The sequence below is a fragment of the Euprymna scolopes genome, chromosome 6 (assembly GCF_053919585.1).
Source record: "Euprymna scolopes isolate OS-2025 chromosome 6, ASM5391958v1, whole genome shotgun sequence".
Lineage (NCBI taxonomy): Eukaryota > Metazoa > Mollusca > Cephalopoda > Sepiida > Sepiolidae > Euprymna > Euprymna scolopes.
The window spans coordinates 114,149,643-114,175,344 of record NC_136487.1 but is presented as its reverse complement, the minus strand read 5'-3'; the positions used below and the strand labels follow the sequence as shown (position 1 = coordinate 114,175,344).

Genomic DNA, 25,702 nt, shown 5'->3' with positions numbered 1-25,702 from the left:
TTGATTCTAAAAAATGTTTAAAATTTAAGATTTAACAAGAAATTGAAATATACAAATTACTCATCTCAAAAGATTCCAATAACAAAATAATATACTCTTATGACTAGTAGCTGCATTCCAAAATTCACGACAATTGGTTAATTAGTTTAGGAGTGAATACAATACATATAAGCATACTTTATATATATATATATATATATATATATATATATATATATATATCAAACGTCTGGTTTATTCCAAATCGATAAACTAGAAATTTACATGCCCGTTTTCCATTAAATTTTATAAGAGTGACTGTTTCTCATCTAACTGTGTTTTTAAATGTTAAAAAGTAAAAAAATATTACCATATTAAAAAAAAAAAAAACTATTATTCGACTGTTTCTTTTCGGTCGACAATTTTGAAATAACGAAAAATAACGATTCTGACTACACGTGCGTATTAAACAAACTTTTTTTTTAAATCGTTAAAAGAGTAACAGAGAAATTGTAAATTTAATAAACAAAGCATAAGTAAAAAAAAAAAAAAAATTATTTGTACTTATGCATTTAATGAACCAAACGTAACTCAGTTTGCATCTCAGATTTCTCCGGAATATGACATCCACAGAAGAAAGAAAGAAACAAACAATTTGATCGGTGTATGTGTGTTCCTCCTGGACATAACATAATGAAAAAAAAACCTACTCGCCGGGGATCGGCAATATATATATATATATACCTCCAAAACCTCGAAAGCCGTTCTTAAAATGGGGAGGTAGGGTGTATTCCTAAAGCCGTTTTTAACATGTGGAGGTTGAGCCGTAAAAATTAACGAAGTTGCTATTATTTATTGCAAAAACTGCTAAAGCTTTATTTTTGTGACAAAAAAAAAAAAAAATGTTATTTTCTACAAACATTTATTAAGAAATACAAATGACCGGTAGTTTTTTTTTGTGTTTTTTATTTAAAATTTTACTTTACTTTTTCTTTCACATAACGTTATTTCCTCGGTAACGCTCGACTTTATCCGGCTGTTGACGTCATGCGCCGGTGAAAGTCAAATGCTGAGAAAATTACACAACACTTAAAGTTTAATTCATTCAATCAGTCTTTGGAAAGTAAATATTTGAAATAAAGTGGCGCTTATGCACTTATTTTACCGTGCTATTTTTTAAAATTAGTATTTACACGTTAAATTCAGGTTTTAAAATATTTTTTTGTTCATTAAATTGTTAGGTGAAAGTACAGATAACCCAGTCGGTTTCTAATTTGTGGAAAATCTAGTTCCCGAAAAAAAAAAAAAAAAAAAAAAATGTTACTTTGGATGGTAACAAAAATAAAAATTGCCCCAGTCTCGAAGGATTTCTCCTCTACTGATCAAGGAAAAAAAAAATGGAGAAGTGTACTTCACCCTCTATTTCTCTCCCCCTCTCTTAATAACTCTCTCCATCCATATATATAAAACCATCTCCATCTCTCTTTGCGCCCCGTTCTCTAATTCCCTCTATCTCTCTCCCCTTCTCTCCTTTCCTCTGTCTCACTCCCTTTGTTTCTAACTTTCCCTCTATCTCCCTCTATCTCCTTCTCTTTCTGAATTTCCCTCTCACTTTGTCTGTTCTATCTATATATTTCCTGTCTATCTGTCCATCTCTAATCCATCATTCTATTGTAGTCTCCTCAATTAACTCAAAATATATATGTCCGGTTGCAGATTGCTCGATCCGCACAGAAATTTTTGCATCACTTGTGGGAAATTGGGCACAGAAAAGTGCTGGCTGATCCGAGTTAAGGGTGACATTCTTTGACTTTTAACTTCTGTAATTTTATTACATCAAAAGAAGAATTGGTTAAAAAGTTTTTTCAAGATATTCAAATTAATTATACGACTTCCACTTGACTGAGTAAACGAGCTATTCTTGTAGCTCAATACAAAGATGTCCATGCACTTAACGCTATTATTCAACGTAAAATTCCAAGTGTCACATACACATCCATCGATACTGTTGTGGAAGCAGATAATGTGGTTAATTATCCAACAGCTAGATTTGCCAGGGATGCCTCCGCATATATTGCAACTGAAAATTGATGTACTAATTATGATGCTGTGAAATATAAACCAATCCAAGCTTTGCAATGGCACATGGCTTGCAGTAAAAAAAATAAAAAATAACAAACAATATCATAGAAACAACCTTAACAGGACTTTGCACAGGTGAAGATATCTTCATTCCACGCATTCCTATGATTCCACCGGATACACCATTACAGTTTAGGAAACTGCATTTTCCAATTTTATTGTCGTTTGCAATAACCATCAACAAAGCTCAGGAAACAATCTTTACAATTGTTTGGCTTACAGCTACACACTGACTGTTTTTTCACATGGACAATTTATGTTATGTGTTCAAGTGTCACCAAACCAGAAAATCTCTATATCAGCTAAGAAAATGGAAAAAACTGTTTACCCATACGAAATGTGGAATTAAACCTATAAGAAACATGCATTTTTTCATTTTGGAACTTTTTCCAATGCGCCAATTTGAGCCACAGCAATGTGTGGCAGGGTACAGCTAGTATATATAATAGCAGGGTGCCCGGTATTGCCCAATTGCAAAATATGCTTAAATATAATATTTTAATTTATACAGATTTCGTATTTATTATAGAGCCAATTCTCTATTGATTATTATATTGTACCTAATATATTGTAGCGATTTAAAAAAATTTAAGTAAACAACAACAACAAAAAAAATGACTTGGATGCCATCAGTTAGAATTTAAACCAAAACATTTAGTGCTCTAACCTTATTCGTTATCTTCTGCACTAACTACAGATGGATAAAAAAAAATTGAAATTAACCAACTTTAACGTATGAAAATATAATTTGCGCATGCGTAAAAGTAACACATTGTAAAATGTGTTTGAATATATTTTAATTCATGCAGATTTCATATTTATTATTACAGAGCTAATTCTCTATTGAATATTATATTGTACCTAACATATAGTAATGATTTCAAAAGTAAAAAAAAAAAAACTTGGATGCCATCAGCTAGAATTTAAACCAAAATATTTAGTTCTCCAGTCGTGTTCCTTACAGCTTGAGCTAACCTGACAGACAGATAAAGTTTTAAAATGAAACCACTTTTAGCTATGATTAGTTTTACGCATGCACAAACTAATACAAATATGTCGGCAAGTTGAAATGAACATTTTGAATTGCAACTTGCCGACTTCTGTATGCGTTATTCATCCATCCAAACAAAGATTTTACTTATTATAAACCATCCGTGGTGTATGGTTATTAGTTCCTGTTAATTTCAGTGTTATGTGATCAGTATGGCTATGACAAGAGAATATTCTTTTCATTATTTTGACTCCCGAGTGTGTATCAGTTAATATCTTATATGTTTTTAGATAAAGTGATGTGGTTTTCGATTGATTAACTGTGGCAGATATATACGTCAGAGTCAAAACAATGATAAGAATATTCTCTTGTCACAGTCCTAGTGATCAGTAGTTTAAGAGTTTATTGGTTAAATATTTTTCTATACACATACATCTGTTTTTTTATATAGATATATAATATATATATATATTCATCCATCATTCCTTTTTTAAGAGATGGAATCACCTGATCACGGAAGATAACATTCAAGCAAGCATAGCCAGACGGTCCACACAGTTTCATATATACACCCACGAAGCTGATACAGTAGAACCTCTGGATACAGTGGCCCTGGGATGTTTTTTTCATGTTACAATGTGAAATACAATGTTTTTCTGACCCCTGGTTATGGTATTTGTCCCGCCTTATGGTTTTATTTATCATGTTATTTGATTATATACATGTGTATTATATATACTGTACTGTATTTTGGTACTAATTTTTAATATGTACTGTTTAAAAATTTGCTTATACGGCAACTTCACCAACCCCAGAATGGATTAATGCCAAATCTCTGGGTTCTACTGTATATTCTTTTTTAGCATTACTTTGGGCACATTTATTTTATTTTAATAGCCATTTTGGGGGTGTCACCAGAAACCAAATTAATAGAGGGGGGGGCGGATAGATTAACATTTAGAGTGATTATTTTTCATTGAAGTTTAGTTTGAAACTCTAACATACACTTTCTTGATCTGTGGGTTAGAATCAAAGTGTAACAGCTGTTCTGGAGGAGAAAAAATACTTTGGACTGAAGAGGGAGGAGAGTTTGATTAAATATATGTAAATATATAACATGTATATATATATATGTAGCAATAAAAATTCCATTAACCTAACCATGTTAGAATTATATAAAGACACCGTTTTTGTAAGGCACTGTGCTATATATATGTACACATGGCACCTTAAACATCAATGCATCCTCATGGGGCTAAAAAATATTTTGATCTTCTCTACTGAGAGATCCCAATTATATCGTGAATAAGTTCTTTATGAATCATATGGTTCCTAACAATTTATATTTATTTTCACCCGCTTTTATCATCTTTAACAAAAAAGACAAAATAAAATATTATGAAAGGAAAAATATAAATATATATTTGGCATTGGAATGTAAACTATTGGTATATATGTATATATCTCTACTATTATAGAAAAGGAACTTTGTGTGTATATGTGTGTTCGTTCACTATGGACTTGAAAACAGCTAGGCCAATTTTTATGAAATTTCACATGAAGGTACTTTATGTGTCTGGCAGTGCTCTCAGATAGGTTTTGTATCGGCATGTCTTCGATAAATATTATAAAAAAAAAACAGCCGAAATTCAACATCTTATGCAGTCTAACATCAGAATAAGTGCATTTGAGACGTTTTATTACGATACAAGCATTAAAATCAACAATAGGTTCTTCGATATGACAGGCGTGCATTCAAAATGAATGTTGCTGTTTTAATTGCACCATAATATTTGATGTTTTCACTTTAAACTTAAATTCAAGCCATTATCACCGCACAAGCAGTAAAGCCAGGCATATAGAATCAATAATAGATTCTTTGATATGACAGGGGCGTGTTCAAAGTGAATGTTTCTGTTTAGAGCAAAACTAAACCATGATACTTGACTTTTGCATTTTAAAATTTAATTCAAGCTATTATATATAAAAAAATAATTTTATAAAATCGACAGGTTCTCTACAGTGCAATGTAGACTCTAATGTATTGTGGACTAAGTCACTGCGGGGAGGTATGTGAAGCTTCCTCCGGGTGCAGTGCAATGGGTCTCCAACTACCCAACTAGAGCAGGCAATCAATCAATTTGATTGGAAAATGGTTGATTTCATCGATTTTGATGACGATAAAAATATGGAAGTGTGAGACATTTATTAATCATCATTCAATCCTGGTTCCCTAGCTAGTATGTGTGTGTGTGTGTGTGTGTGTGTATATATATATTTTTTTTTTCTCGGATTCACCTAATTTTGAACTCAACAACCATGGGAACACACTCTCACATGAAACAATTTTTTTTCTTTTTACTCCATCTGTTTCACTATTCTACATTTCACTTTTACGCTACTATGATCCTTTTCATACTTAGTTTCTTTAAATACTTTACAAGCAAAATTTCTTATACATTTTGCTAACTCCTCCCTTCTGTCGAGAAGGAAAATATTTCTTTGAAACTCAGTGGATTAAGGACTTTCACCTTTATTCGTGTTTCCTTTCCGAAAAATAAATGTGTGTTTAACTCTTGCCAAAGTGGTACTTGTACAGTTTAATTAAGAAGTTAAAAAATAAAAATATTGAAAAAAACATTATATTGTATATACCCGTTATTTCACTTAATTTGATCAAGTTTTTTACAGAGAAAAATCAAATTTTAATCAATCTATCGTTACCATTTGGCTGTTTACGGACACGAAGAGAGGGGTACCTTTAAATGAAAAATTAATAAACAAAGGACAAAATTAAAAAAGGGATCAAAAAAAGGACACAGAAACTCTATAAAATAAGTGAAAAATAATCTCATCAAATTTTGACAAACTTTAAGCGGTGATTGGAGTTATCTTCCCCTGGTGCTCCCTTCTCCTAAACGAAAAAAAAAAAAAGATGGCCGCTACCCGATCGATCGCATTAAAATTTGATTTTCCTCAGTAAAAAAAAAAAAAACAGCTTGATCAAATTAAGTGATTTATTTTTTTCATGAAATGTTTATTCCATAACGAGTACGAACAATATAATTTGTTTTCAATATTTTGATTTTTTAATGTCTTGATTAAACTGTACAAGTACCGCTGAAGTGTTTCTCAACATACTTTATTAAACCTATGTACTTATATTATATATATATATATATATGCAATAATTTTTACTGAAACATAATCAAAATAAAAAATAGCAACAAAAAAAACAGATTATAACTGCAGAAAAAAAAATTAAATGTCATATGAAGAGGTTGTGATACAAAAGAAAAAAATAACCTTTTTTTCAATCAAAATGAACTGACCTTCCTTTTGAGTTGAGTTACCACACGTTGTACTTCCCAGAGTTGTTCATTTTTCAGTGCGTCTTCTACACCAGCATTGAGTTCCTCATGTAATTGGTCGAGCAAAGATTCTTGCTTCGCTAATTCTTCCTCAAGAGCACAAAGATTATCAGGAAGTTCTAAAGACCAACGAGATGTAGCAGGCTTCAAGGGTGGGATGTATCTAAAAAAAAATAACAGATTCTTACAGTCAATTGCAAAGAACATAATTACAAAGAAATTAGACTCTTAAATTTTATTAATTTTGCTGAAATTTATCTGTGACTCCATGAAGGTCATAGTAAAAAATATAAAAAAAATAAATTAAAGTACTATGTAAGCATTTGTTTTGTTTTTAAATGTATGATTTCCTTTCAACTTGTCGGTTATGGACAATCAGTTAATCTATCTTTGTGTTGGGTTCACTTTAATACTTACGTATGCAAATTTATTTTTATGAGCAAAGAAAGCTAAGCTTAATAACTGATAATCTATATATCTATACAAGTGAGGACGTGTGTGAGAGGACAACTATCAACCTATATACTAAACAAATTTTTGATCTACAGACTTGTAATTTAGTATATAGGGTATTCAGACATGTGAAAAATTTTAATCAGTTTTCATCCAGAGAAAAGGGCTACTAAGGAATCAAAATTGGGATGTGGGGATCATCGGATTTTTATCTTTTTGCTGTTTCATGACTGCATGCATGAATTGTTTGCATTATGTTAAGAATAAGTAGGTTTGAAAACACTTTTGAAAAATCATGTCAAGCTGGTCTAATGGCTATTGTATTGACTAACTGGTTTTGGTTTTGCTCTCAGCTCAAGTATTTTTTTTTTTCATTTTACTTACAAGAAGTGAACTGTTTAGAAACAAGGCCGATAGCCATTAGTCGCATGCTCTCATGTAATGAATGAATGCGTGAATGTAGGATTGACATGAAATTCTTAAAAATAAACTAAAATGACCGAAAAATGGGCCGAAATGATTTAAATAAATAAAAAGTAAATGACTTAGAATGACTTTAATGAACTTAAGGATGAATTGCATGACCTTAAGAATGACTTGAATGCTTAAAAAATAACTGGAATCCTTCAAAAACAACTTGAATGATCTGGAGAATGACTTGAATGGCTTTGAGACTGACTGGTTGTAAAGGGGGTGATCATTTTACATTAAATTAATACAGAAAAGTGATCCCCCACTTTATATCACAATAAGTACAGCATGTAGTAAGAACAGATACTACACTTTGATGTTGGCCAAAAGGCTAAGAAAAGTTTAAAAAGCTAAGAACAGCATCTATTAACAACAGACCTTTGATCTTAACCAAAAAGACCAAGCACAAAAGTGTTATGGACAAACCGACTGATGGACCAACGGAGTGACTTATAGAGTCGCTTGCACGCGACTAAAAATCATAATGCTTGCAAGCATATGTTTCAGTTTCTTGCGTTTTTTTTTTTTTACTTTATTTTTTTAAGGAATTTAATGTTACGTTTCATACCGAGTACATCTTCTAATAAAACAAGTGAAGCATGCATGGTCCCCCGTGAGTGCACAGTGAACGAAGCATAAAAAAATGACTAAGTTCAGCATTTCTACCCCCACCTCTCATTTAACCCCCAAAGTCCCCAGGGGATGTCAAATCCTGGTGAACAATGGACAAACGGTGCAGTTTTAGGCCCTAACATGTGTAAATTTGAGTTCTGCACCATGCAAAAAAAGAAATGACTAAGTCCATCATTTGCCCCACCCCCCACACCACCCCATTTAGCCCCAAAAGTCCCCAAAGCCTTAACATATTTAAATTGGAGTTCAGCACCATGCAAAACTGCTAAATACACACACACACAGAAAATTTTAGACAAATATGGTAAATTAGTCCCCAAAATGGAGTGTTTTTATTAGCCCTAAAAGAGCCCATGGGGCACACCCAAGAGTTATTACGAAGTATAGACAAACAAAATTATATAGAAATCAGTTAATTACAACTTTTCAGAAAGGTTTATAAAAATCCAAGGCATCAATTTTTTTTTTTAATAAGCACAAAAGTGTCAATTTTAACCATTTTAACTCAAAAAGTAACCTAGGGGGCAACCAGATTTTCCCCGGAAAATCCGTTCCGTTACATTTTTACTCATACCATGTTTAATGTTTGTGCAAAATTTCAAAAATTTCCAAGTTGTAGTTATTGAGAAAAGTGTGGACAGATGAACGGACAAGGGTAAACTTCCAGGTCCACCCTCCTCCTTTTGTCGGTGGACCAAAAATAAGCAAAGAATCTCTCTCTTTTGCATGCATGCAGCAGCCCTGCTCTTTTAACAGCACCGGCAACCACAGTTCTCCAAATTGTAGAGCCATGGTAATCTTAGAAAGACAAGTAAAGACGGTAGTTTCCCATTGCTTTCCGTCTTGATTCGGGGGGTGCATACATGTTTTATTTAGATTCAGAAGAATTAGTTTACTTTTAAGTAAAATTTTCTTTTGTAAAACTTTGCATATTTGTTCTTTAAGATTTAACTTGATAATAAAAAAAGGCATTAAAAACAGAGGACAGAAAAGAGAAAATAAAAGGAGAAACAGAAAGGGGAAGGAGAGAGAAACGTTTCCATCTCTCTCTTTCACTCTCTCTATCCATTTTTCACTACCATAAGCTTTCTTTTATTCACATTTTCAAAAAAAAAAAAAAAAAAAGAAAGAAAAAAAAAGAAAAAAAGAAACAAAATTAGAAAATTTTTAATTAAGAAAAGAGCAATGGAATTTTCTTCAAAATTATACAAAAAAATGAGAAATTTCACACTTTACTTCTTTTTTCCAATGAAATTAGAGTGCTTGCTAAGATATACTCAACAAATCGACTTTTTAAATAGATTGTTTTAAGCAAAAACAATATTTCATACTTAATTTGTTGTTTTTTTAACAAGCAAAAAAACAAAACAAAAAAAAAACAAAAAAAAAACTAGCCACCATTTGGTAACTATTAATCTAGCTAGCTCTAAGTATATTTTTTATGTCTAACTTACATTACATAAGAGTGAACGTTTGTTTGTCCGGCTCAATTCAATAATCGCATATACAGATTTATTTTATGAACAAAGAAAGGGAGACGTAATCTTAATAAAATAATAAAAAATAAGGGAAAAGAATTTCTTTCTATAATAAACGATTTTAAATCAAGACACAAAAAATATTACTTTGCTCTTACTATTTTTGTTACCAAAATCGGAATTAATCTATAGAAAATTAAGTTATATGAGTAAGCAAAAAGTGACTGTTTCGCATCACCATCTTGAAGAAAGAAGGACAGATAACTCTACGATAATTTAAACTTGACGAGATCAGCCTTGTAATGTTTATGATTTCCCATTAGTTAATTGAAATCATTTAAAAATGATTTTCTGTATATAAATAAAACCACTTGATCAATTTTACATAATTTTTGGAATATAATCGTTTTGTTTTGTCACAGGTACGTACATCATAAGGAGTTTTCCGTATTTTTATTATGGTGCAACTACACTATAATAGCGAAATTTGGAAAATGAAAAAAATTGATCAAAAAACAATGGTACCTACTGACTTTTTGTGTTACTTTTACTAAAAGCAAATAATTAATTGGCAAATATTAACACATTACTTAAAAAAAAGATTTTTCGATCTTTATTGTAAAAAACAATCACTATATTTCTTTGGGAAGACATGATATAAAAAGGAAGTAATTCACTTATGCTAGAAACAAAACAAAATGCACTATTTTTAAAAAAATTGGTAATAATTACATGCTATTTACCTCCCTTTGGGACTGTTTTTTTAGCAACATTTTCGCTCATTTTCATCAAAAAAGGTTTTCTTTAATAATGTCTTTTTACCTTATTTAAGTAGAGACCATTGGTTTGCCTTGAAATTCAATATTAAAAATTTCGAATTTCGATTTGTTTTTAATATAGGGAGAATTTTGGACAACCACTGGCTATTTGATAAGAAAGAAGGAGTTATCTTACTCTGTGGCATTTAATAAAACTCTTATGTTACTCACTTTTTGATGCAGGTATCATTAAAAAGGTCTGTTACGTGTGAGAAAAGAACATTCAACACACGATGACTGATTTGCATTGTAGGACTTAATACAATCGACACGTTCTGAAGACTCATCTTATTTTCTTTTTGCTGAAAAATAAATTAAAAAAAAAATTTTTTTTTAACTCAAATTTTATCAGGAAATTTTGAAAAGAAAATAACATTAAGAAAAATGCAAACGATTTGTGAATTTTTATGCGTTGAAAACAGCCCAGATTTAAATTAGGGAAGGCTGAGGACATGCGTTGCATGGAGAGACGTGATGTGAGAATGATACGATGGATACATAATGTGAGTCGTACATTCGATGATCTCAAAGGAACAGTAAATCTGGTACTGCATTTGATAATTAAAAGAAAAAAAGAGCAGAAAATTGTATTTGTTTTCAGTAAATAAGTAAAAAGAAAAACTCCATTCAAATCCTCATATTCAGTTTAATATCCGTTTTACATGTTGCTGCACGTTGGTCAGCTTTAAGAAACTGATTCCCAAACAAACCCATCTTGGATCAGTTCTTTATCTTTCTTTCTCTCAAGTCCATTTTTATCACTTCCTCCCATGTTCTTCTTGGCTTTCGCTTGTGAATTGGACCTGCTGCCTCGACTGTTCTACATCTACTAACCCAAGAACTCATCCATTCTTTCAACATGGCTATACCATCAAAGTCTCCTGTTCTGCACACATCTCATTATACTGTCCAGAATTAATCTTCTGCTGAGGTCATCAGAATAGGGCCTGTCTTTAAGACTCATATTACACATCTATTGTATCATGTTTTTACATGGGAATCACCACTTATCAAGGCCCAAAGGCCAATCGAGGATAAGGGTTAATGAGTGTACGATGATAGAAATTGGGTAAAAATTTAAGGGACGGATTAACAAGAATTAGTTTACATCCGACTTGAAGACGATCATGTTGTAGTCAGCTGGGAAGCAAACTGGTGGAACAGAGTTCCACAGGTGGGTAGTTCTAGGAAAGAAGCTTTGTTCATAGAACTTGGATGGATTTAGATTTAGACACAGATAATAAAGTGGGGAAAATTGTTGATAGTGGTTGTCGCAAGACGAGTGCTTTTTGTAAAAGATAGACAAGGGGCAAACCATAGATTGAAGCTCCGATAAGCACTCGTCATGAGAATAATGATAGAGCAAAGGCAGGCTCGCAAGGTCTCTTCTGTATGAAAGAGGTTACGAGATTGAAGATGATTTTGAACTCTATCAAAGCAGAATAAGGTGCTTTGAGTGGCTCCTTCCCAGATGTGGCAGCAGTACTCCATTTTAGGACATATTTGACTCTTATACCGGTATTTGACTGCTATACAGGTAGAGGATTGCATCAGGAGTGAGATATCTTCTGGAGCAGTAGAATGATGCAACCAGTTTCCCGGTGACTTTAACAACCCATTTGATGTGAGTTTTCCATTTCAAGTCAAGAGTGAAGGTCAGTTCAAGAAGCTTGTTGAAGCAGTGTGTTTCTTTACAACTAGAGCCATTCATATCAAGTGAGGCTAAGGGGGGATCAGAGTGTTGGTGATGAAAAGATAGAAGCTTTGCACCACCTGCTCATGGTTGGAGGAGAGGATCATAATCCTGACAGGGAATCTTGTCTCCAAATGAACACTATTTTTTCAAGGGATTCATTTTTCAGCTTGAACTCCTGTTTAAAGAAACACTAAGTTTTCCAAAGATAAATCAAATTCTGGGTGGTCAAAACACGAAAACAGACATATTTCCAATTTAATGCATGGTTTCTTTTCCCTTGGTTAAATACAAGCCTGTTATTTGCATACAGTACAACTAGACAACCCACTAAAACATGCAGTTTTGCTCATGTTTACAATAGTGTGAGAAAGTGAGGGGGGGGCTAAAGAAAAAGATAGAATTTTAAAAGCTTTCAAATCATTCTTACCCTTTTGATAATATGTGTCATATGAACTATCATCCATGAAAGAAGTAAGCGATTACAGTTGGGTAACATGTCAATCAAGGACCGAAACTGTTCAATGCATTTGGCATCATTCTTTATGGCTTTAAGAAAGAAAGAATGAAAAATAAAATATTTTCAAAACAATGATCAATACGAAAATCGATTCAAATTGTAATATTAAAATCAGTTGATAAATTTATAACTTTCGTTTATTTGCTTGATTTTTTTTTTAATGGATATTGCTCCAGACAAAGCATGCAGCCACTTGATGTAGGGAGCCACAAAAAACAAAGAAATAGCCAGTTATATGTGTTAGATGGATAGATTCTGACCTAGATAAGAGTCATTCTTTCCCCGCTTTGTCAGAAATATTGCTATGGAAGATGAGGACAAAATAAGGGAAACAAGAATTAGGAGGTTGCTGATAGTAAACCGAAGAATGACATTAGTAATATGGAAAATATTTTGTTCATTTAAAATCAAATTGCATTGAAATTCAAATCATTCCAATAACTCTTCTGAATCAAATATTTGAAAAATAAAAAATGGGTCTTTATTTAGAATTTGACTAAATTAAAAAACAAAAATATAGACGAATCTATACTGTACACGCTCGTCACAGAATGGAAATGTCATGTTCCAAAAATCATGTAAATTGATAAAGTAGATTTTTTTAACCAAAAAACAAAAAAAAAATCCAATTTTTTTACGAAAGGGACACTATTTTTCATCTGTCATTGTTTATTAGAGACAACACAATTCAAACTATCGCGATCAAATTCAACCTCATAACGAATACAAATTACTCTCTAAATTGCTAAACGTTGTTTGAAAAAAAAAAAAAAAAAAAGATTTTCTTAATTAAAAAACAAAAAAAATTGATCAATTTTATGTGATTTTTGGAATATGATATCTTTGTTTCGTGACGAATACGTACATCATAAATATTTTTCTGTACTTTTTAAAAAAATTAAGTTGAATTCTAAATAAGAACCAAACAAATTAGATTTTATTTAGATAACTAAATTGAATAAAAACATCTCAATGCAGTTATTATGGCTTTTAAATAGAGTGAAAAAAAACGAAATACTTTCACAAAAAAAAAAAAAAATTATAATAAAAGAAAAGAAAAAGAACATTCAAATTCAATTAGTATAAATTCAAGCAATACTTATAAAGACACATAAATAATCCATATAGGGGAGGGGATCAAATAACAGTGAGAGAGGTTGAGTGTAATATACAGAAACTTAGTAAGAAATGGGTAGCTTGATCAATAAATTGTAAATTATGACTAATTAGAACAATTAAAATGGATTTTTATCTTTCAAATATAACTCAATCCCAAAACCAAAGACTATTCTAACATGAATTTTGTGTCATTAAAATAAAAAATTCATTAACACAGCCGTAGTATAATCATAGATAATACAATCAGAAATAAATTTTGACATTTTAGAATAAGGTCTTAAAATACGCTAGAAAAACAATGTTTCTTTTCTAGGAAAAGTAATTATTGATACTCCTTGGAGATTTTTCCTGTGATTTTTTGCCCCATGTATCGATGTTTGAGTTTATGATGAAAAAAATACTTATTTCACAGTGATATTATGATGAGCATGTCCGTTCTTAACCAACTACCAAGTTATTAGGTATCAAAGGTGATAGAATGAGACCAATCTACTTTGTGGATCTTAGAAAAAGGAGTTATCTTTCCTTTGGCATTTAATGTGACTATCTGGTACTTGTACTTGTAATCAATGAAAATATAAAAAAAAAAAAGGTTATATTGCACGTATCTGTTATGGAACGAAGTTCTCTGAAAATAAATTTCACTTAATTTCATCAAGTAGTTTTTTTTTGTTTTTTTTACAGTAAAAACACAATTTGTTATGATACCGAGCAAAAGGTTTGATTTATAGGAAGAAAAGCTAGTATTAAAAATGGGGAGGGAGTGTTGGCGCTTTACACAGAGTTATCTCCCCCGTATTGTGTCAACAAATTCCATAATGGTTGACTTCAACGCGCTCTCATAAGAACGTGTTTTTCTGCTGGAAAAAAAAAACAAAAAAAAAACCCTACTCGAACAAATTAAATGAAATTTTTTTAGGAGATCTTCTGTCCAAAACGGATATGTGCAATATAACCTTTTTTCGATATTTTCATTTTTGAGTGTCTTCATTAAACTGTACAAGTACCGACTATTTAATACAAAAGAGTTATCTTTCCTTGAGCATTCAATATTCCATGTAAGTTCCACGAGTTTGACAAAGATTTACAGGTTTGAAAACACACAATCTGAAGATCAGGGATTACACTGAATGTAAACATTATGAAAATAATGAACAAGATGAGAATAGTAGTTTGTATAATTTATACAATAAAAATTATTAGTCATCGCATCAAAAATAAATCTGTAAAATTACTTGAGGCTTCTTCAAATTTGGGCATGAGAGCTGTCGTTAAAACAGGTTCTGGTAATTCTCGGAGAAACTGTTTCAATAAACTGGCAACCACATTTGGTTCATGTTCATACAAATAAGCCGGTGCTCCGTCATTGTAGGCTTCCTTCAGCATCTGCACTTTAGATTTCACTCCGGATATCCGATAGATGCCTTCACATTGCAACCCTGCACAAAAGAGTTGAAATAGAATTAGAATAGAAAACACTCAGCAGAAAAAAAAAAAGGGAAAAACTTCTTTCGAAGCGTCTGTTAGGCTTTAATTTAAACCTCCAGCAAAAATCTGTTATAAGCTACATATTTGTAAATATATTTTTACATAGATGTAAAAAAATTTTTTTATTAAAATTAAAAAGAAATCTTTTTAAATATTTGCATCTTATTTGTGGCTTATAACAGCTTTATGTTCAATGTTCAAATTGAAAAGCAAATATGTTTGTGCTAAGAAGTTGTTTGAATAATATATTTAAAAAATCATTATATTTTCAAATTTTGTACATGCAAGAATTTAGATAAAACAATTAAAATAAAAAAAACATAATTAAAAAATTGTTTTATTTAATTTTTTATTTTTTGTTAATGTCACATTATGCCAAATTATTTTTACTACTCCACAATATATACATATCTATTTGGGGGAATTTTCTCTGATTATTTATTTATTTTTTTTATTATTAACTTCTGCATGTCAGTACAGTTGGGAAAGCAGAATCCCAGAAGGGAGTTCTAATATCTAGCAGTTCTGGGGAAGAAAGTATTGTAGTAGAATGCTTTCTTACACCTAGGGATCTCTACTGTGAAGGGGTGGGATTTAGGTACTTGTAGGGTTTGTCGGGAGTATTCACGTCGAGAGGGTACAAGTGCTTGTAGTTCATCAGAGCATTTACCATTAAAATACTTGTAGAACAGGCAGAGGGATGCAACATTTCGTCAATGGGACAAAGGCTAAAGCTTAGATGACAGTTCAGGACCTATCAGGTTGGTGACTCTCTTTTGAAACTTGTCCAGGAGTGAGAGACAAGTAGCAGATGCACCAGCCCAAATGTGACAACAGTACTCCATACATGGGCAAATGGTGGCCTTATAAAGGTACAGGATACGTTCAGGCGTAAGTAGCTTTCTAGCAGGGTAGAAAGAGCCTACCTCTCTCTTCGTAGAGGGTTTGGCTGCTCTGCATGGAGTTGGGCGCCAGGTTCGAGTCATCTGAACAATTCAGAGTTCTCTCTGACCTGGCGATTGGCCTGAAATGCACTTCCACTTAACAACATACAATGCAGTTCCGTTGTTTTTTGGAGTCGCCTGCTTGTCCCTGTTGTGGAACAATGGCGTAGAAACAACTGATCACGCTTTCTTCGATTGCTGTAAACACCGCCAGTACTGGTCGTATGTCAGCAAGGTGACGGCTCGCATCGATCCTGAGCATCCTCGCCCGATTACCGTATCTAATGCCATTGACAACGTAAGGCCGCCATGGGACTGGAAAAGACAAATGGTCTACATTACGATCCTGGCTGTGGCGAGAATGGTGATTTGGATATCGCGTCTACAAGGTGGTGGTGGTGGGGTCTTCTTTTGATCAGGATCTGATCGCTTTCTTTAAACACCAACTACGGGTGAAGATCAGATGTGATAGAACGCTGCATCATGCGATATTTGACAGACGATGGATACAGATAGCAAGTCTGTGTGTACGAAGAGGAGCCAAATTTGAATACGTGTTCCCCACCTAGGTGTGGAACATGCAGTTCCGTCAAGTATAACTCAATCTTAAGCCTCTTAAGTGATTGCTCCATCCTTCCCCAACTAGGAAGCCTCCAAGATCCCCACCCACTCTTAACCACAATTTTTTTCTTTTTACCCCTCCCTCTAAATTTCACCCATCTTGGAGAGAAATAAACCATTAACTAACCCCCCATCCCTCATCAAAAAAATTTTCTTTTCTCCATTTCGTCCAATCTAGAGGGCACCCCCACATAGAGACTGTCCCACAAGAGCTGAGGTTCCTTTACAAACAAAGTGGAACGGGCAGTCTATCAACTAGACGGTGTTGGGAGGGTCCTAGTAACCACTGCTTGTATTTTTTCTTCCCCCGCCCTCGACACAAATGAATTATTGTATTACCGTTATTATGTTTTTTTGTTTTTCCATGCTAATAAAAAATGTTTTAAAAATTGGGTGCTAAGTAGGATGTCCCCAAGTACGAAAGGGCGAATGCGGTATTATGGTGGAAGAAGATTCTAGCTAAGAGAAACTTTTGTTTAGTTCTAGAGTGACAAGGATGACCAACGACCCCCATTTTCCCCCCTTTTGAGTTGGTCTTGTCCTTAAGCTTTTTGTTCATGTTTATTTTTGCCTGAATACAAGATTTAATATCTCAAAGTGTAGTATCTGTTCCAGCAGATGCTGCAAGCAAAGACCATTGCCCTTGTGGCAATGAGTTTCTGGTCCATGTAGGGGCAACCCTATACACCGAGAGACTCTCACTATCCGGCTCCCATTTCCCACCTCTCCCCATTCCCCTTCCCCCTCTCCACATTAAAAAAACGACTTCATGCCTAATTTGCTCTCGTGGAGAAGCAAATAAATACAGCCCACCTTCTTCGCAGCAACCTTGGTAATGCTCTCAATGTATCTATTCCAGTTCATGTTCCTGTAAACGTTAGATTGAGGAGTTTAAAGGAAGTACTTTTGGGTCATTGCTATTGGTGGTAGTGAAGGTTTCTTGTAATTATTGAAGAAAATAAGCTTAGTCTTGGCAGCATTGAATGTGACCATCCATTTTTGTCCCCATTCCACTAGAAAACGTGCTTCAATTGCAGTTTTGAACCATTCAGTGGTCTCATTTGCGCACTGTTCAGCTGGAAGAGAAAAGATTTTTTTCCCCATGGGGCATCTCTGATGAGATCCCTGATGGCTTCCCAGTCAGCCTTTTTGTAGTACCTCATTGTTTTGAGCAGGGGTCTTCAGTTTTGGGTTGAGAATTAAGGGCGATTTCTACCATTATCACAACGTGATCAGCATTCCCGAGTGGGCTGTAGGCATTCGTTACACAATCATCAGGAACTATAAGATGATATTTATATATATAGACATACGTAAAACAATAAACTATATATATAATTTGAGGTTGCTATTTTTCAAAGGTAGGGTAGCCAGTGAAATATAACGAGGTTAATACAAGAGTGCTCAATACAGAAGTAGAGCAAGTTACATTTTGAATTTGTCTTTACATAAGCAGTAATTTGTTGCTACACAGGAATGAGCATGCTCATGACTGTGTAGCAACAAACTACTACTTATGTAAAGACAAATTCCAAATTATATATATATATATATATATATATATATATAGGCATTCATTCAAGTAAAAAATTAAAAACAAAATTTATGATTGTGAACTGACTATCTTTTGATTACCAACCAGTATATATGTTTCAGAAACAAAAAATATATTATTTTACTATTATAATCATTCTGGCTATGAACGTTTAAAAAATATTAATTGTCCAGTTATGTTTGAACATACTGAAGTCAAATTGTCAATTGGTTTCAAGACTAAGCAAATCTCTTTTTTCAAAATGGATGTAAAAAGTATTTGGGATTATCTAGTTTGGTTCAGTTTGCTCACAGATTATTTGAAAATAAAATGTACCTTGATTACCTTAAATACTTCAAGATTTTTATACAATTTTCGTTTCGTAATTTGTACGCATACTCTCAACAAATTTTAAGATCAACTGACAAACACATGTTTAGTTTTGTAATTTTAATTTTTTTTTGAAAGAGAAAGAAATAAAGAGAAAAAGAGATATGTTTGTTTGTGATATTGTAGCTACCCTCTTATCCTCCCTCTTTCTTTTCTTTAATATATTTATAAATAATTCTTATAGGTTTTACATTGGTGTAAAGCTAAAACATGCAATACAATGATAGGGTTTCAATCCCCAAAATGAGAAACATGTTGCAGCAAAATGAAAAATTAAAAACAAAAAAGATTTTGCATGGCTTACATTTTATTGCATTTTATTTACTTGCCTCCCCACGAGGGCAGAGTTAGACACAAGGGCAGTTTTTAATATGGAGAACATCTAGCTCCCTAAAAAGGGGCACTCTTGATAGAAACAAAAATACAAATTATCTCACTCATGAAGGACTTCTCCTTCACCGACTGAGCACAGAAAAAGTGAAGTGCAGCATAAGAACAGATACTACACTGTGATCTTGGCCCGGAGGCCAGAACTCCACTTACACTTTATTGTAGTAGAATGCTGACTTTCTTTTAGCAACCTCAGTTTCTCATACAGTGTGCTCCCCAGTCCCTGTGAGATACAGCAAAAAAAACTGTCCGCTCACTGATTTCAAATTTCTTTCTTGCCATCAACAGTGAACATGTTAAATGATCTTTTGTTCATGTCGTCAGATGTCAGCTATGAGGTATGAACAGCATTCTTTTGTTGATCATGCTTTTCAACCTCCTTACATCATGGACAAGGAACTTTTCCTTTTGGTCATTTTGTTCTTAAATAATTCCTTGTTATTTTTACTTTGACTACAAACCTGTCTGCAGATTACCCAGATTTAAAACCTGAATCCTTGCTTAATAATATTGCATAAAGACAAAAAAAATTGAATAGAAACATAAAAAATACAATTAGAATTAAAGAGCCTATAGATATAGTTTTAACTTTTGGCCGATTGCTGAACTCTGCTTGTTGTAGTTCCAGAACAGAATGCACATGTCCGACAGTGCACACATTTCCCACACACATTGGATAAAGATAATATCTCAAAATATTATAACCACATTAGTGTACACTATAAAAGGAGGAATAGTAAGCGATAAAAAAATTATCACCCACGGATACAAAAAGAACAAATTTTCTTTTACTGCAGGAATGAAAGTGGTAAATTGCAAAAAATGGTAAAATCAAGATGAATTTCCCAACCAGAAGTTCACAGTGTGTTCACATGTATAAGAGGGCAACAGAATAAAACAAGTTTTTTCCTAAATAATTCCAATTAGTTTCAGCTAAAAAAGTCAAAATTAAGTAAAAGATACTGAATGCATATGTCGATGGAAGAAACAGGAAATCATTCTTTGATGAAACAAAAGTCATCTCACTCCTTTATCTGCCGTACAAATTGTTTGAAATATTAGCCTTCACAGCCAAATGATCATTTTCAGTTTTCAGAGAGAACTGTCATGAGGGAAAATCATTTTTTTTGCTGTTATTAAAAAAAAAAAAAAAAAAAAAAAAAAAGCTTAAAACTAACATATATTGCAGGCTTTAGGGATGTATATATGGAAATCAGCTTTTTTCTGGATTAAAATAAATTTAATTCCACTAAAAATGGGAGAACTTACATCCCTGCTACCTGATTTTTTTTTTTTTTTGTTTGCTCTTTTTGTTTTCTTTTGTTTTTTTGAAATGTGATGGTCATCTCAGACCTGGTTAGTTTACACATTTCAGCTCTGATGCATATCTCACAAGTTGTAAAACTAAGGGACTAATCATAGGAATCGCAAAAAAATAAAAAGCGTTATCAATATTTACCATGCTCTTCAATATAATCAATACATTCGCGAAATATGGCTGGCAGCTCTATTCCATCATGGCATTTGCTTCGTTCCACAGCGACCGCTAAAGGAACACCAAAAACGGGTTTTTCGCATATCATTGCTGAAGATTGTGCAGTGCCAGGATCTATAAGAGAGAAAAGGCAAAAGATGTTTTACGTTAAAAGAATATTTGTGAAATATGTTTTTTGGGGGAAAATGAACAAGTATTTTGAAAAGGAATATTCTTTATGTTCCTTTATAAACTCGTTACTTTATTCATTTAAAAAGAATTCTCCAATTTAAAAGAAAGTATTCTTCATAAAATTTAACGAATGTAAAGAGCATTGTTTTAGACTTCACAGACAGAATAAATTTGTAAAAGTAGACGCAAAATATTACACAAGGAGATGGGGGAGATGTTATTTAGCATAAATTACTGATGAACGATGAGAAACTATATAAAAACAAATATCGGATAAACCTTTTTAAAAAGACATTTTGTGTTATTCTATTTTATAATATCATTCAACAAACAATGGGTAAATTGAAATCTGGTAAATAAACGAGGTTTTAAAGTAGGACAAATAGTATATTAGAATCTCTACTATTATATAAAAGGAAAAGTTTGTTCCCTATAGATTTGAAAACGACTGGCCTGATTTTTATGAAATTTCACACAATTGTACTTTATGTGTCTGGCAGTGTTCTTAGATATATTTTGTATTGGAATGTCTTTGATAAGTATTGATAATCAAAATAATCCAATGAAAAAAAGAACAGGCAATTTTAACCAAAGTTTACACCTTACACAGCCTAACATCACAAGTGCATTTGAGGAGTTTTATTATCACACAAGCAGAAAAACCCAACATATAAAATCAACAATAGGTTCTTTGATATGACAGGGGCGTGTTCAAAATGAATGTTTCTGTTTAAAGCACAATTGCACCTTTTGCATTTTAAACTTAAATTCAAGCCATTATCACCGCACAAGCAGTAAGGCCACGCATATATAATCAACAGTAGATTCTTTCATATGATAGGGGCACATTCAAAAATGAATGTTTCTGTTTAGAGCACAATTAAAGCTTGATACTTGACTTTTGCATTTTGAACTTTAATGCAAGCCATTACATATAAAAATAATTTTATAAAATCTACGCTAGGTTTTCTATAGTGCAATATAAACTACAATGTATTTTGGACTAAGTAACAGTGGGAAGGCATGTGAAGCTTCCTCCCGGTGCACCGGGGTGGGTTTCATACTAGAGCAGGCAATCAATCGATCTGATTGAAAAATGGGCAATTTCACTGATTTCGATGACAATAAATATATGGAGTGTGAAACATTTGTTGATCCTCATTCAATCCTGGGCAACGTCAGGTCACCCTACTAGTTTGATAAATAAATGGTATTTGTAAAAAAGTATCTGTTGTAGCCTTACAGGCCAATAATAAAGATAAACATTGATACAATTAACAAAACATGTATTAGCAAAAGTATGTTACAGAAGTATACATCGTGATTCTGGGGCCATAACTGTCACATCGATGTTTAGATGTAAATATATGGTCACTGGGTAAGTCCATTATTCCTAAAATGGGTAGATCAGTTTACCCTATACTACTATACAAATAAAAATTAACCTGAAAAATGTGTATGACATAAAGCCTGACACAAGCGATATAGTTGAATAGATAAAGAAAGATAAGGCAGAGACAAGAAAGGAAGATGGACCCGCAGTAGAATGAACTGTTTTAGTCACAGGAAGGACAAGTTATATTAAAAACCAGATAAACTCAAACACATGACAGTCATAAATTCACAAACATCGATGCCTCCGTTCAGTCTCGAAAGACAACGGATGCTCCCCTGTAGAGCCAGCTGCGCATGTAATTGTGAGGCCAGGGTTTCGCAATCTCCAACCACACCTCTCCTGAATCGGCACTGTTTAAGTCCAGTGGCAAAAAGTCCAAGACGACTGGAAACAATGCCAAGATAAGCGGAGAGCACATACAGCACCTGAAATTCCCAAATGGTCACCCATCTGATACTGGCCAGACTCATTGTTGCTTAACTTTGGTGATCTGACGAGAACCGGTGTGTCAAACATGATTATGCCATATAAATTCACAAACAACAACAGTCACTAGTACACACTCAATAGTCCACATCAGATGTCTAGCAGGGTGACCCGACATTGTCCGGGATTAAATGATGATCAATGAATGTTTCACGCTCCTATATTTTTATTGTCATTGAAACCGATGAAATAACCCATTTTTAAATCAAATTGATTGAGTGCCTGCTCTAATTAGGGACCCATCATGATGTACCTGGAGGAAGCTTCTCTCGCAGTAACTAAGTTCACAATATATTGTAATCCACATTGCACTGTAGAGAACCTACTGTTGATTTTATATGTCATATATATTTAATTTTTTTATTTTTTATATATAATGGCTTGCATTAAAGTTTAAAATAGAAAAGTCAAGTATCATTGTGAAATTGTGCTTTAAACAGAAACATTCATTTTGAACACGCCCCTGTCATATCAAAGAACCTATTGTTGATTTTATATGTTGGGTCTTTCTACTTGTGTGATAATAAAACTCCTCAAATGCACTTGTGATGTTAGGCTGTGTAAGGTGTTAACTTTGGTCAAAATCGTCTGTTCTTTCTTTCATCGGATTATTTTGATTATCGATATTTATCGAAGTCATTCGGACACAAAACTCTAGACATATAAAAAGGTACCTACATGTGAAATTTCATAAAAATCGGCCCAGCTGTTTTTGAGTCCATAGGGAACAAACTCACAAATATAAACTTTTATATAATCGTAGAGATAAAAGTTGTAATTTATAAATTATTCCAAAAATTATTTGTTCAGTTTTTAGCAAGAGTTCAGCTTTTCTCTTTGTAAATTTAAACTAGTCCTATACTCCCCCCTCCCAGCTTATTTTAAAACAAGATTCCATTTGCAAATGATTTTTCAAGAATTTGGAGCAGGAGGAATCATCTTACATTAAACCTACATAGAAAGTTGAACTCTTCTCTAAAAATTGAACAGAGAGTTTTCAAAAGAACATTCAGATAAAGATTGGAATATACATCTGCGGAAAATGATAACTGAAAAGCTTCATACCTGACGGATTCATGTGAAAGTCTTGGTGTTTTGATTTTTTTTTGTCCTTAAGTTTATGTTTCACTCTTTTGGCTTCTTTTTCATCTTTCTTCTTCTCTTCTTTCTTTCCTTCTTTTTCTTTTTTCTCATCCTGAAAAGGAAATATTTATCAACTAATCAGAAAAAAAAAACCCAAAAACCTTCAAGCCAACCAAAAAATTAGAAAAGTCATCTGTTTTTTTACCCAATACTAGAACCACAGACTACTACTACCTGTTCAACAAAACCAATTTTCTTTGCAAGTCATTTCCTTAGTTGCGGCAAGATTTCTACAGGCTGGATGCTCTTCCTGACACAACCAGGGAGATGTTTTCATAGAGACATCATCTCTCGATGATTGTCTACTACGGTTAAAGGGCATTTCACTTGTCCTTGGGGGTTAAATTCAAAAATTCAGTTCCCAAAATTAAGACGCTGGAAGTAGACTCAGTTTAGCTAAATATGGAATGGAAGTCACTAAACATGAAACGAAATATGAAAACAAAAAAGACTTGTTTTATCACAAAACAATTTAAAAAAAAAAAAAAAAAAAAAAAAAAAAAAAAAAAACTTATTTTTACATTTCTATAAATAATTATTTAAATATTTAAAATATATTCATATGGAAATAATAAAAAAAAATTTTTTACAGTTTTATAAAGTTTTAGATATTATTTTTATTTTTTTGGAATCCTTTGACACTCTTATCCTCATAGTTGTTTCACCACATCTCAACCAACTCATCCTCTGACCTCTGGAGAAGGTCAGAGGATGAGTTGGCCAAAAAGCAGTGAAACAACAACTATGAAGATGAGGATAACAGTCCGCAGAAAAAAAAAAAAAAGGATTACATAAAATAGAGTTTTATTTAATATTTTCAATTCTTAGATAGAATGTCTTTCACGTAATTCCATGATAATATATGCAAATAATAATTCCCATTCTTTTTTTATTGTTTTGCGTAGACAGAAGTGTTAAAAAAAAATAACTATTTATAGAAATGTAAAACTTAAATCTTTATTTTTTAACACAAGAAATGTTAAAACTAAAATAATTTTTTGAAGTAAATTATTTCCATATGGTTTCATATTTCGTTTCACGCTTAGTGACTTCCGTTCCATTCTATATTTTAGCTAAACTGTGTCCACTTCCGGCATCATAATTTTGGAACTGAATGTTTGGATTTAACTCCCTTATGTTAGTAGATGTAGAACAGTTGAGGTTACAAGTTCAATTCACAGGAGGAGGCAAAAAGAAAAACACAGGAGAAAGTGATAAAGAATGGACTTTGGTGGAAAAAGGATAAATAAAGGCCTGGCCAGAGATTAATTAGTTTGGAAATTAATTTCCAAAAGCTGTCCAATGCATGCTAGCATATAAAATGTAAACCTAATATGATGATGATGATGTAAGGCTGTTGGCAACTAAACTGACTTCTCAATCAGGCCGGCCTTGACTAATTCGTTATAGTGGGTGTATAGACACCTAGTAATACTAAAACCAAGAGCTAGCAAATAGCAGATGAATTTCATGAGAGTCAAGAGTCTTCAATACTGATGGAGAGTAGAAAATAAGCCTTGAGTTATTTTCTACAGCCCCATAACTCTTGTTATTTAGTTCTCACAGTCCACAAGGAATGTTTCTGACAAAAGAAAGAGAATTGCTGTTATTTGGGGGTTGGCTGTTATTTTAGGTATGTGTTATCTAAGGAAGATTTTAAATCCTCTCATAATATTCATCATTATTCAATTGCCTATATTTTCATCTCAATCCTTATCCTCAGGTGGATTTTGACTTTGATAAATGGTGATTTATTAGAAATTAGAAAAAAAAAATTATTTAAAGGATTAATATCTCAGCTCAATTCACAAAATTCTTGAAAACGAATGGAGAACTGGTTTGATCAATGAGTTACCTCCACCTGCTACTTGATTATTATATTTAAATAAACGTTAAAAAAAAAAATCAGAAATTTTGAAGGCCAAAAATCAGCATCAGTTGGAAAATTAACAAAAGTAATTGCAGTTATTTTGCAA

General features: G+C 32.7%; 1 protein-coding gene and 2 pseudogenes across 3 annotated transcripts in view; all 3 read right to left on the bottom strand.

Annotated features, from left to right (window-relative positions):
* The window catches only part of LOC145277891 (uncharacterized), a 116,054-nt gene that overhangs the window by 17,958 nt on the left and 72,394 nt on the right, over nucleotides 1–25,702 (bottom strand). For all 3 annotated transcript variants that reach the window (XM_080129883.1, XM_080129884.1, XM_080129886.1), the window contains 6 exons: nucleotides 23,649–23,778; nucleotides 20,495–20,644; nucleotides 14,904–15,107; nucleotides 12,460–12,578; nucleotides 10,508–10,638; nucleotides 6,445–6,646 (listed from right to left, as the gene is read on the bottom strand). In XM_080129883.1, coding sequence (XP_079986009.1) covers nucleotides 6,445–6,646; nucleotides 10,508–10,638; nucleotides 12,460–12,578; nucleotides 14,904–15,107; nucleotides 20,495–20,644; nucleotides 23,649–23,778 — 936 coding nt within the window. The remainder of the gene's footprint in view (nucleotides 1–6,444; nucleotides 6,647–10,507; nucleotides 10,639–12,459; nucleotides 12,579–14,903; nucleotides 15,108–20,494; nucleotides 20,645–23,648; nucleotides 23,779–25,702) is intronic.
* Nucleotides 7,625–7,750, bottom strand: LOC145278591 (U2 spliceosomal RNA; annotated as a pseudogene).
* LOC145278362 (5S ribosomal RNA) lies at nucleotides 22,511–22,628 on the bottom strand (annotated as a pseudogene).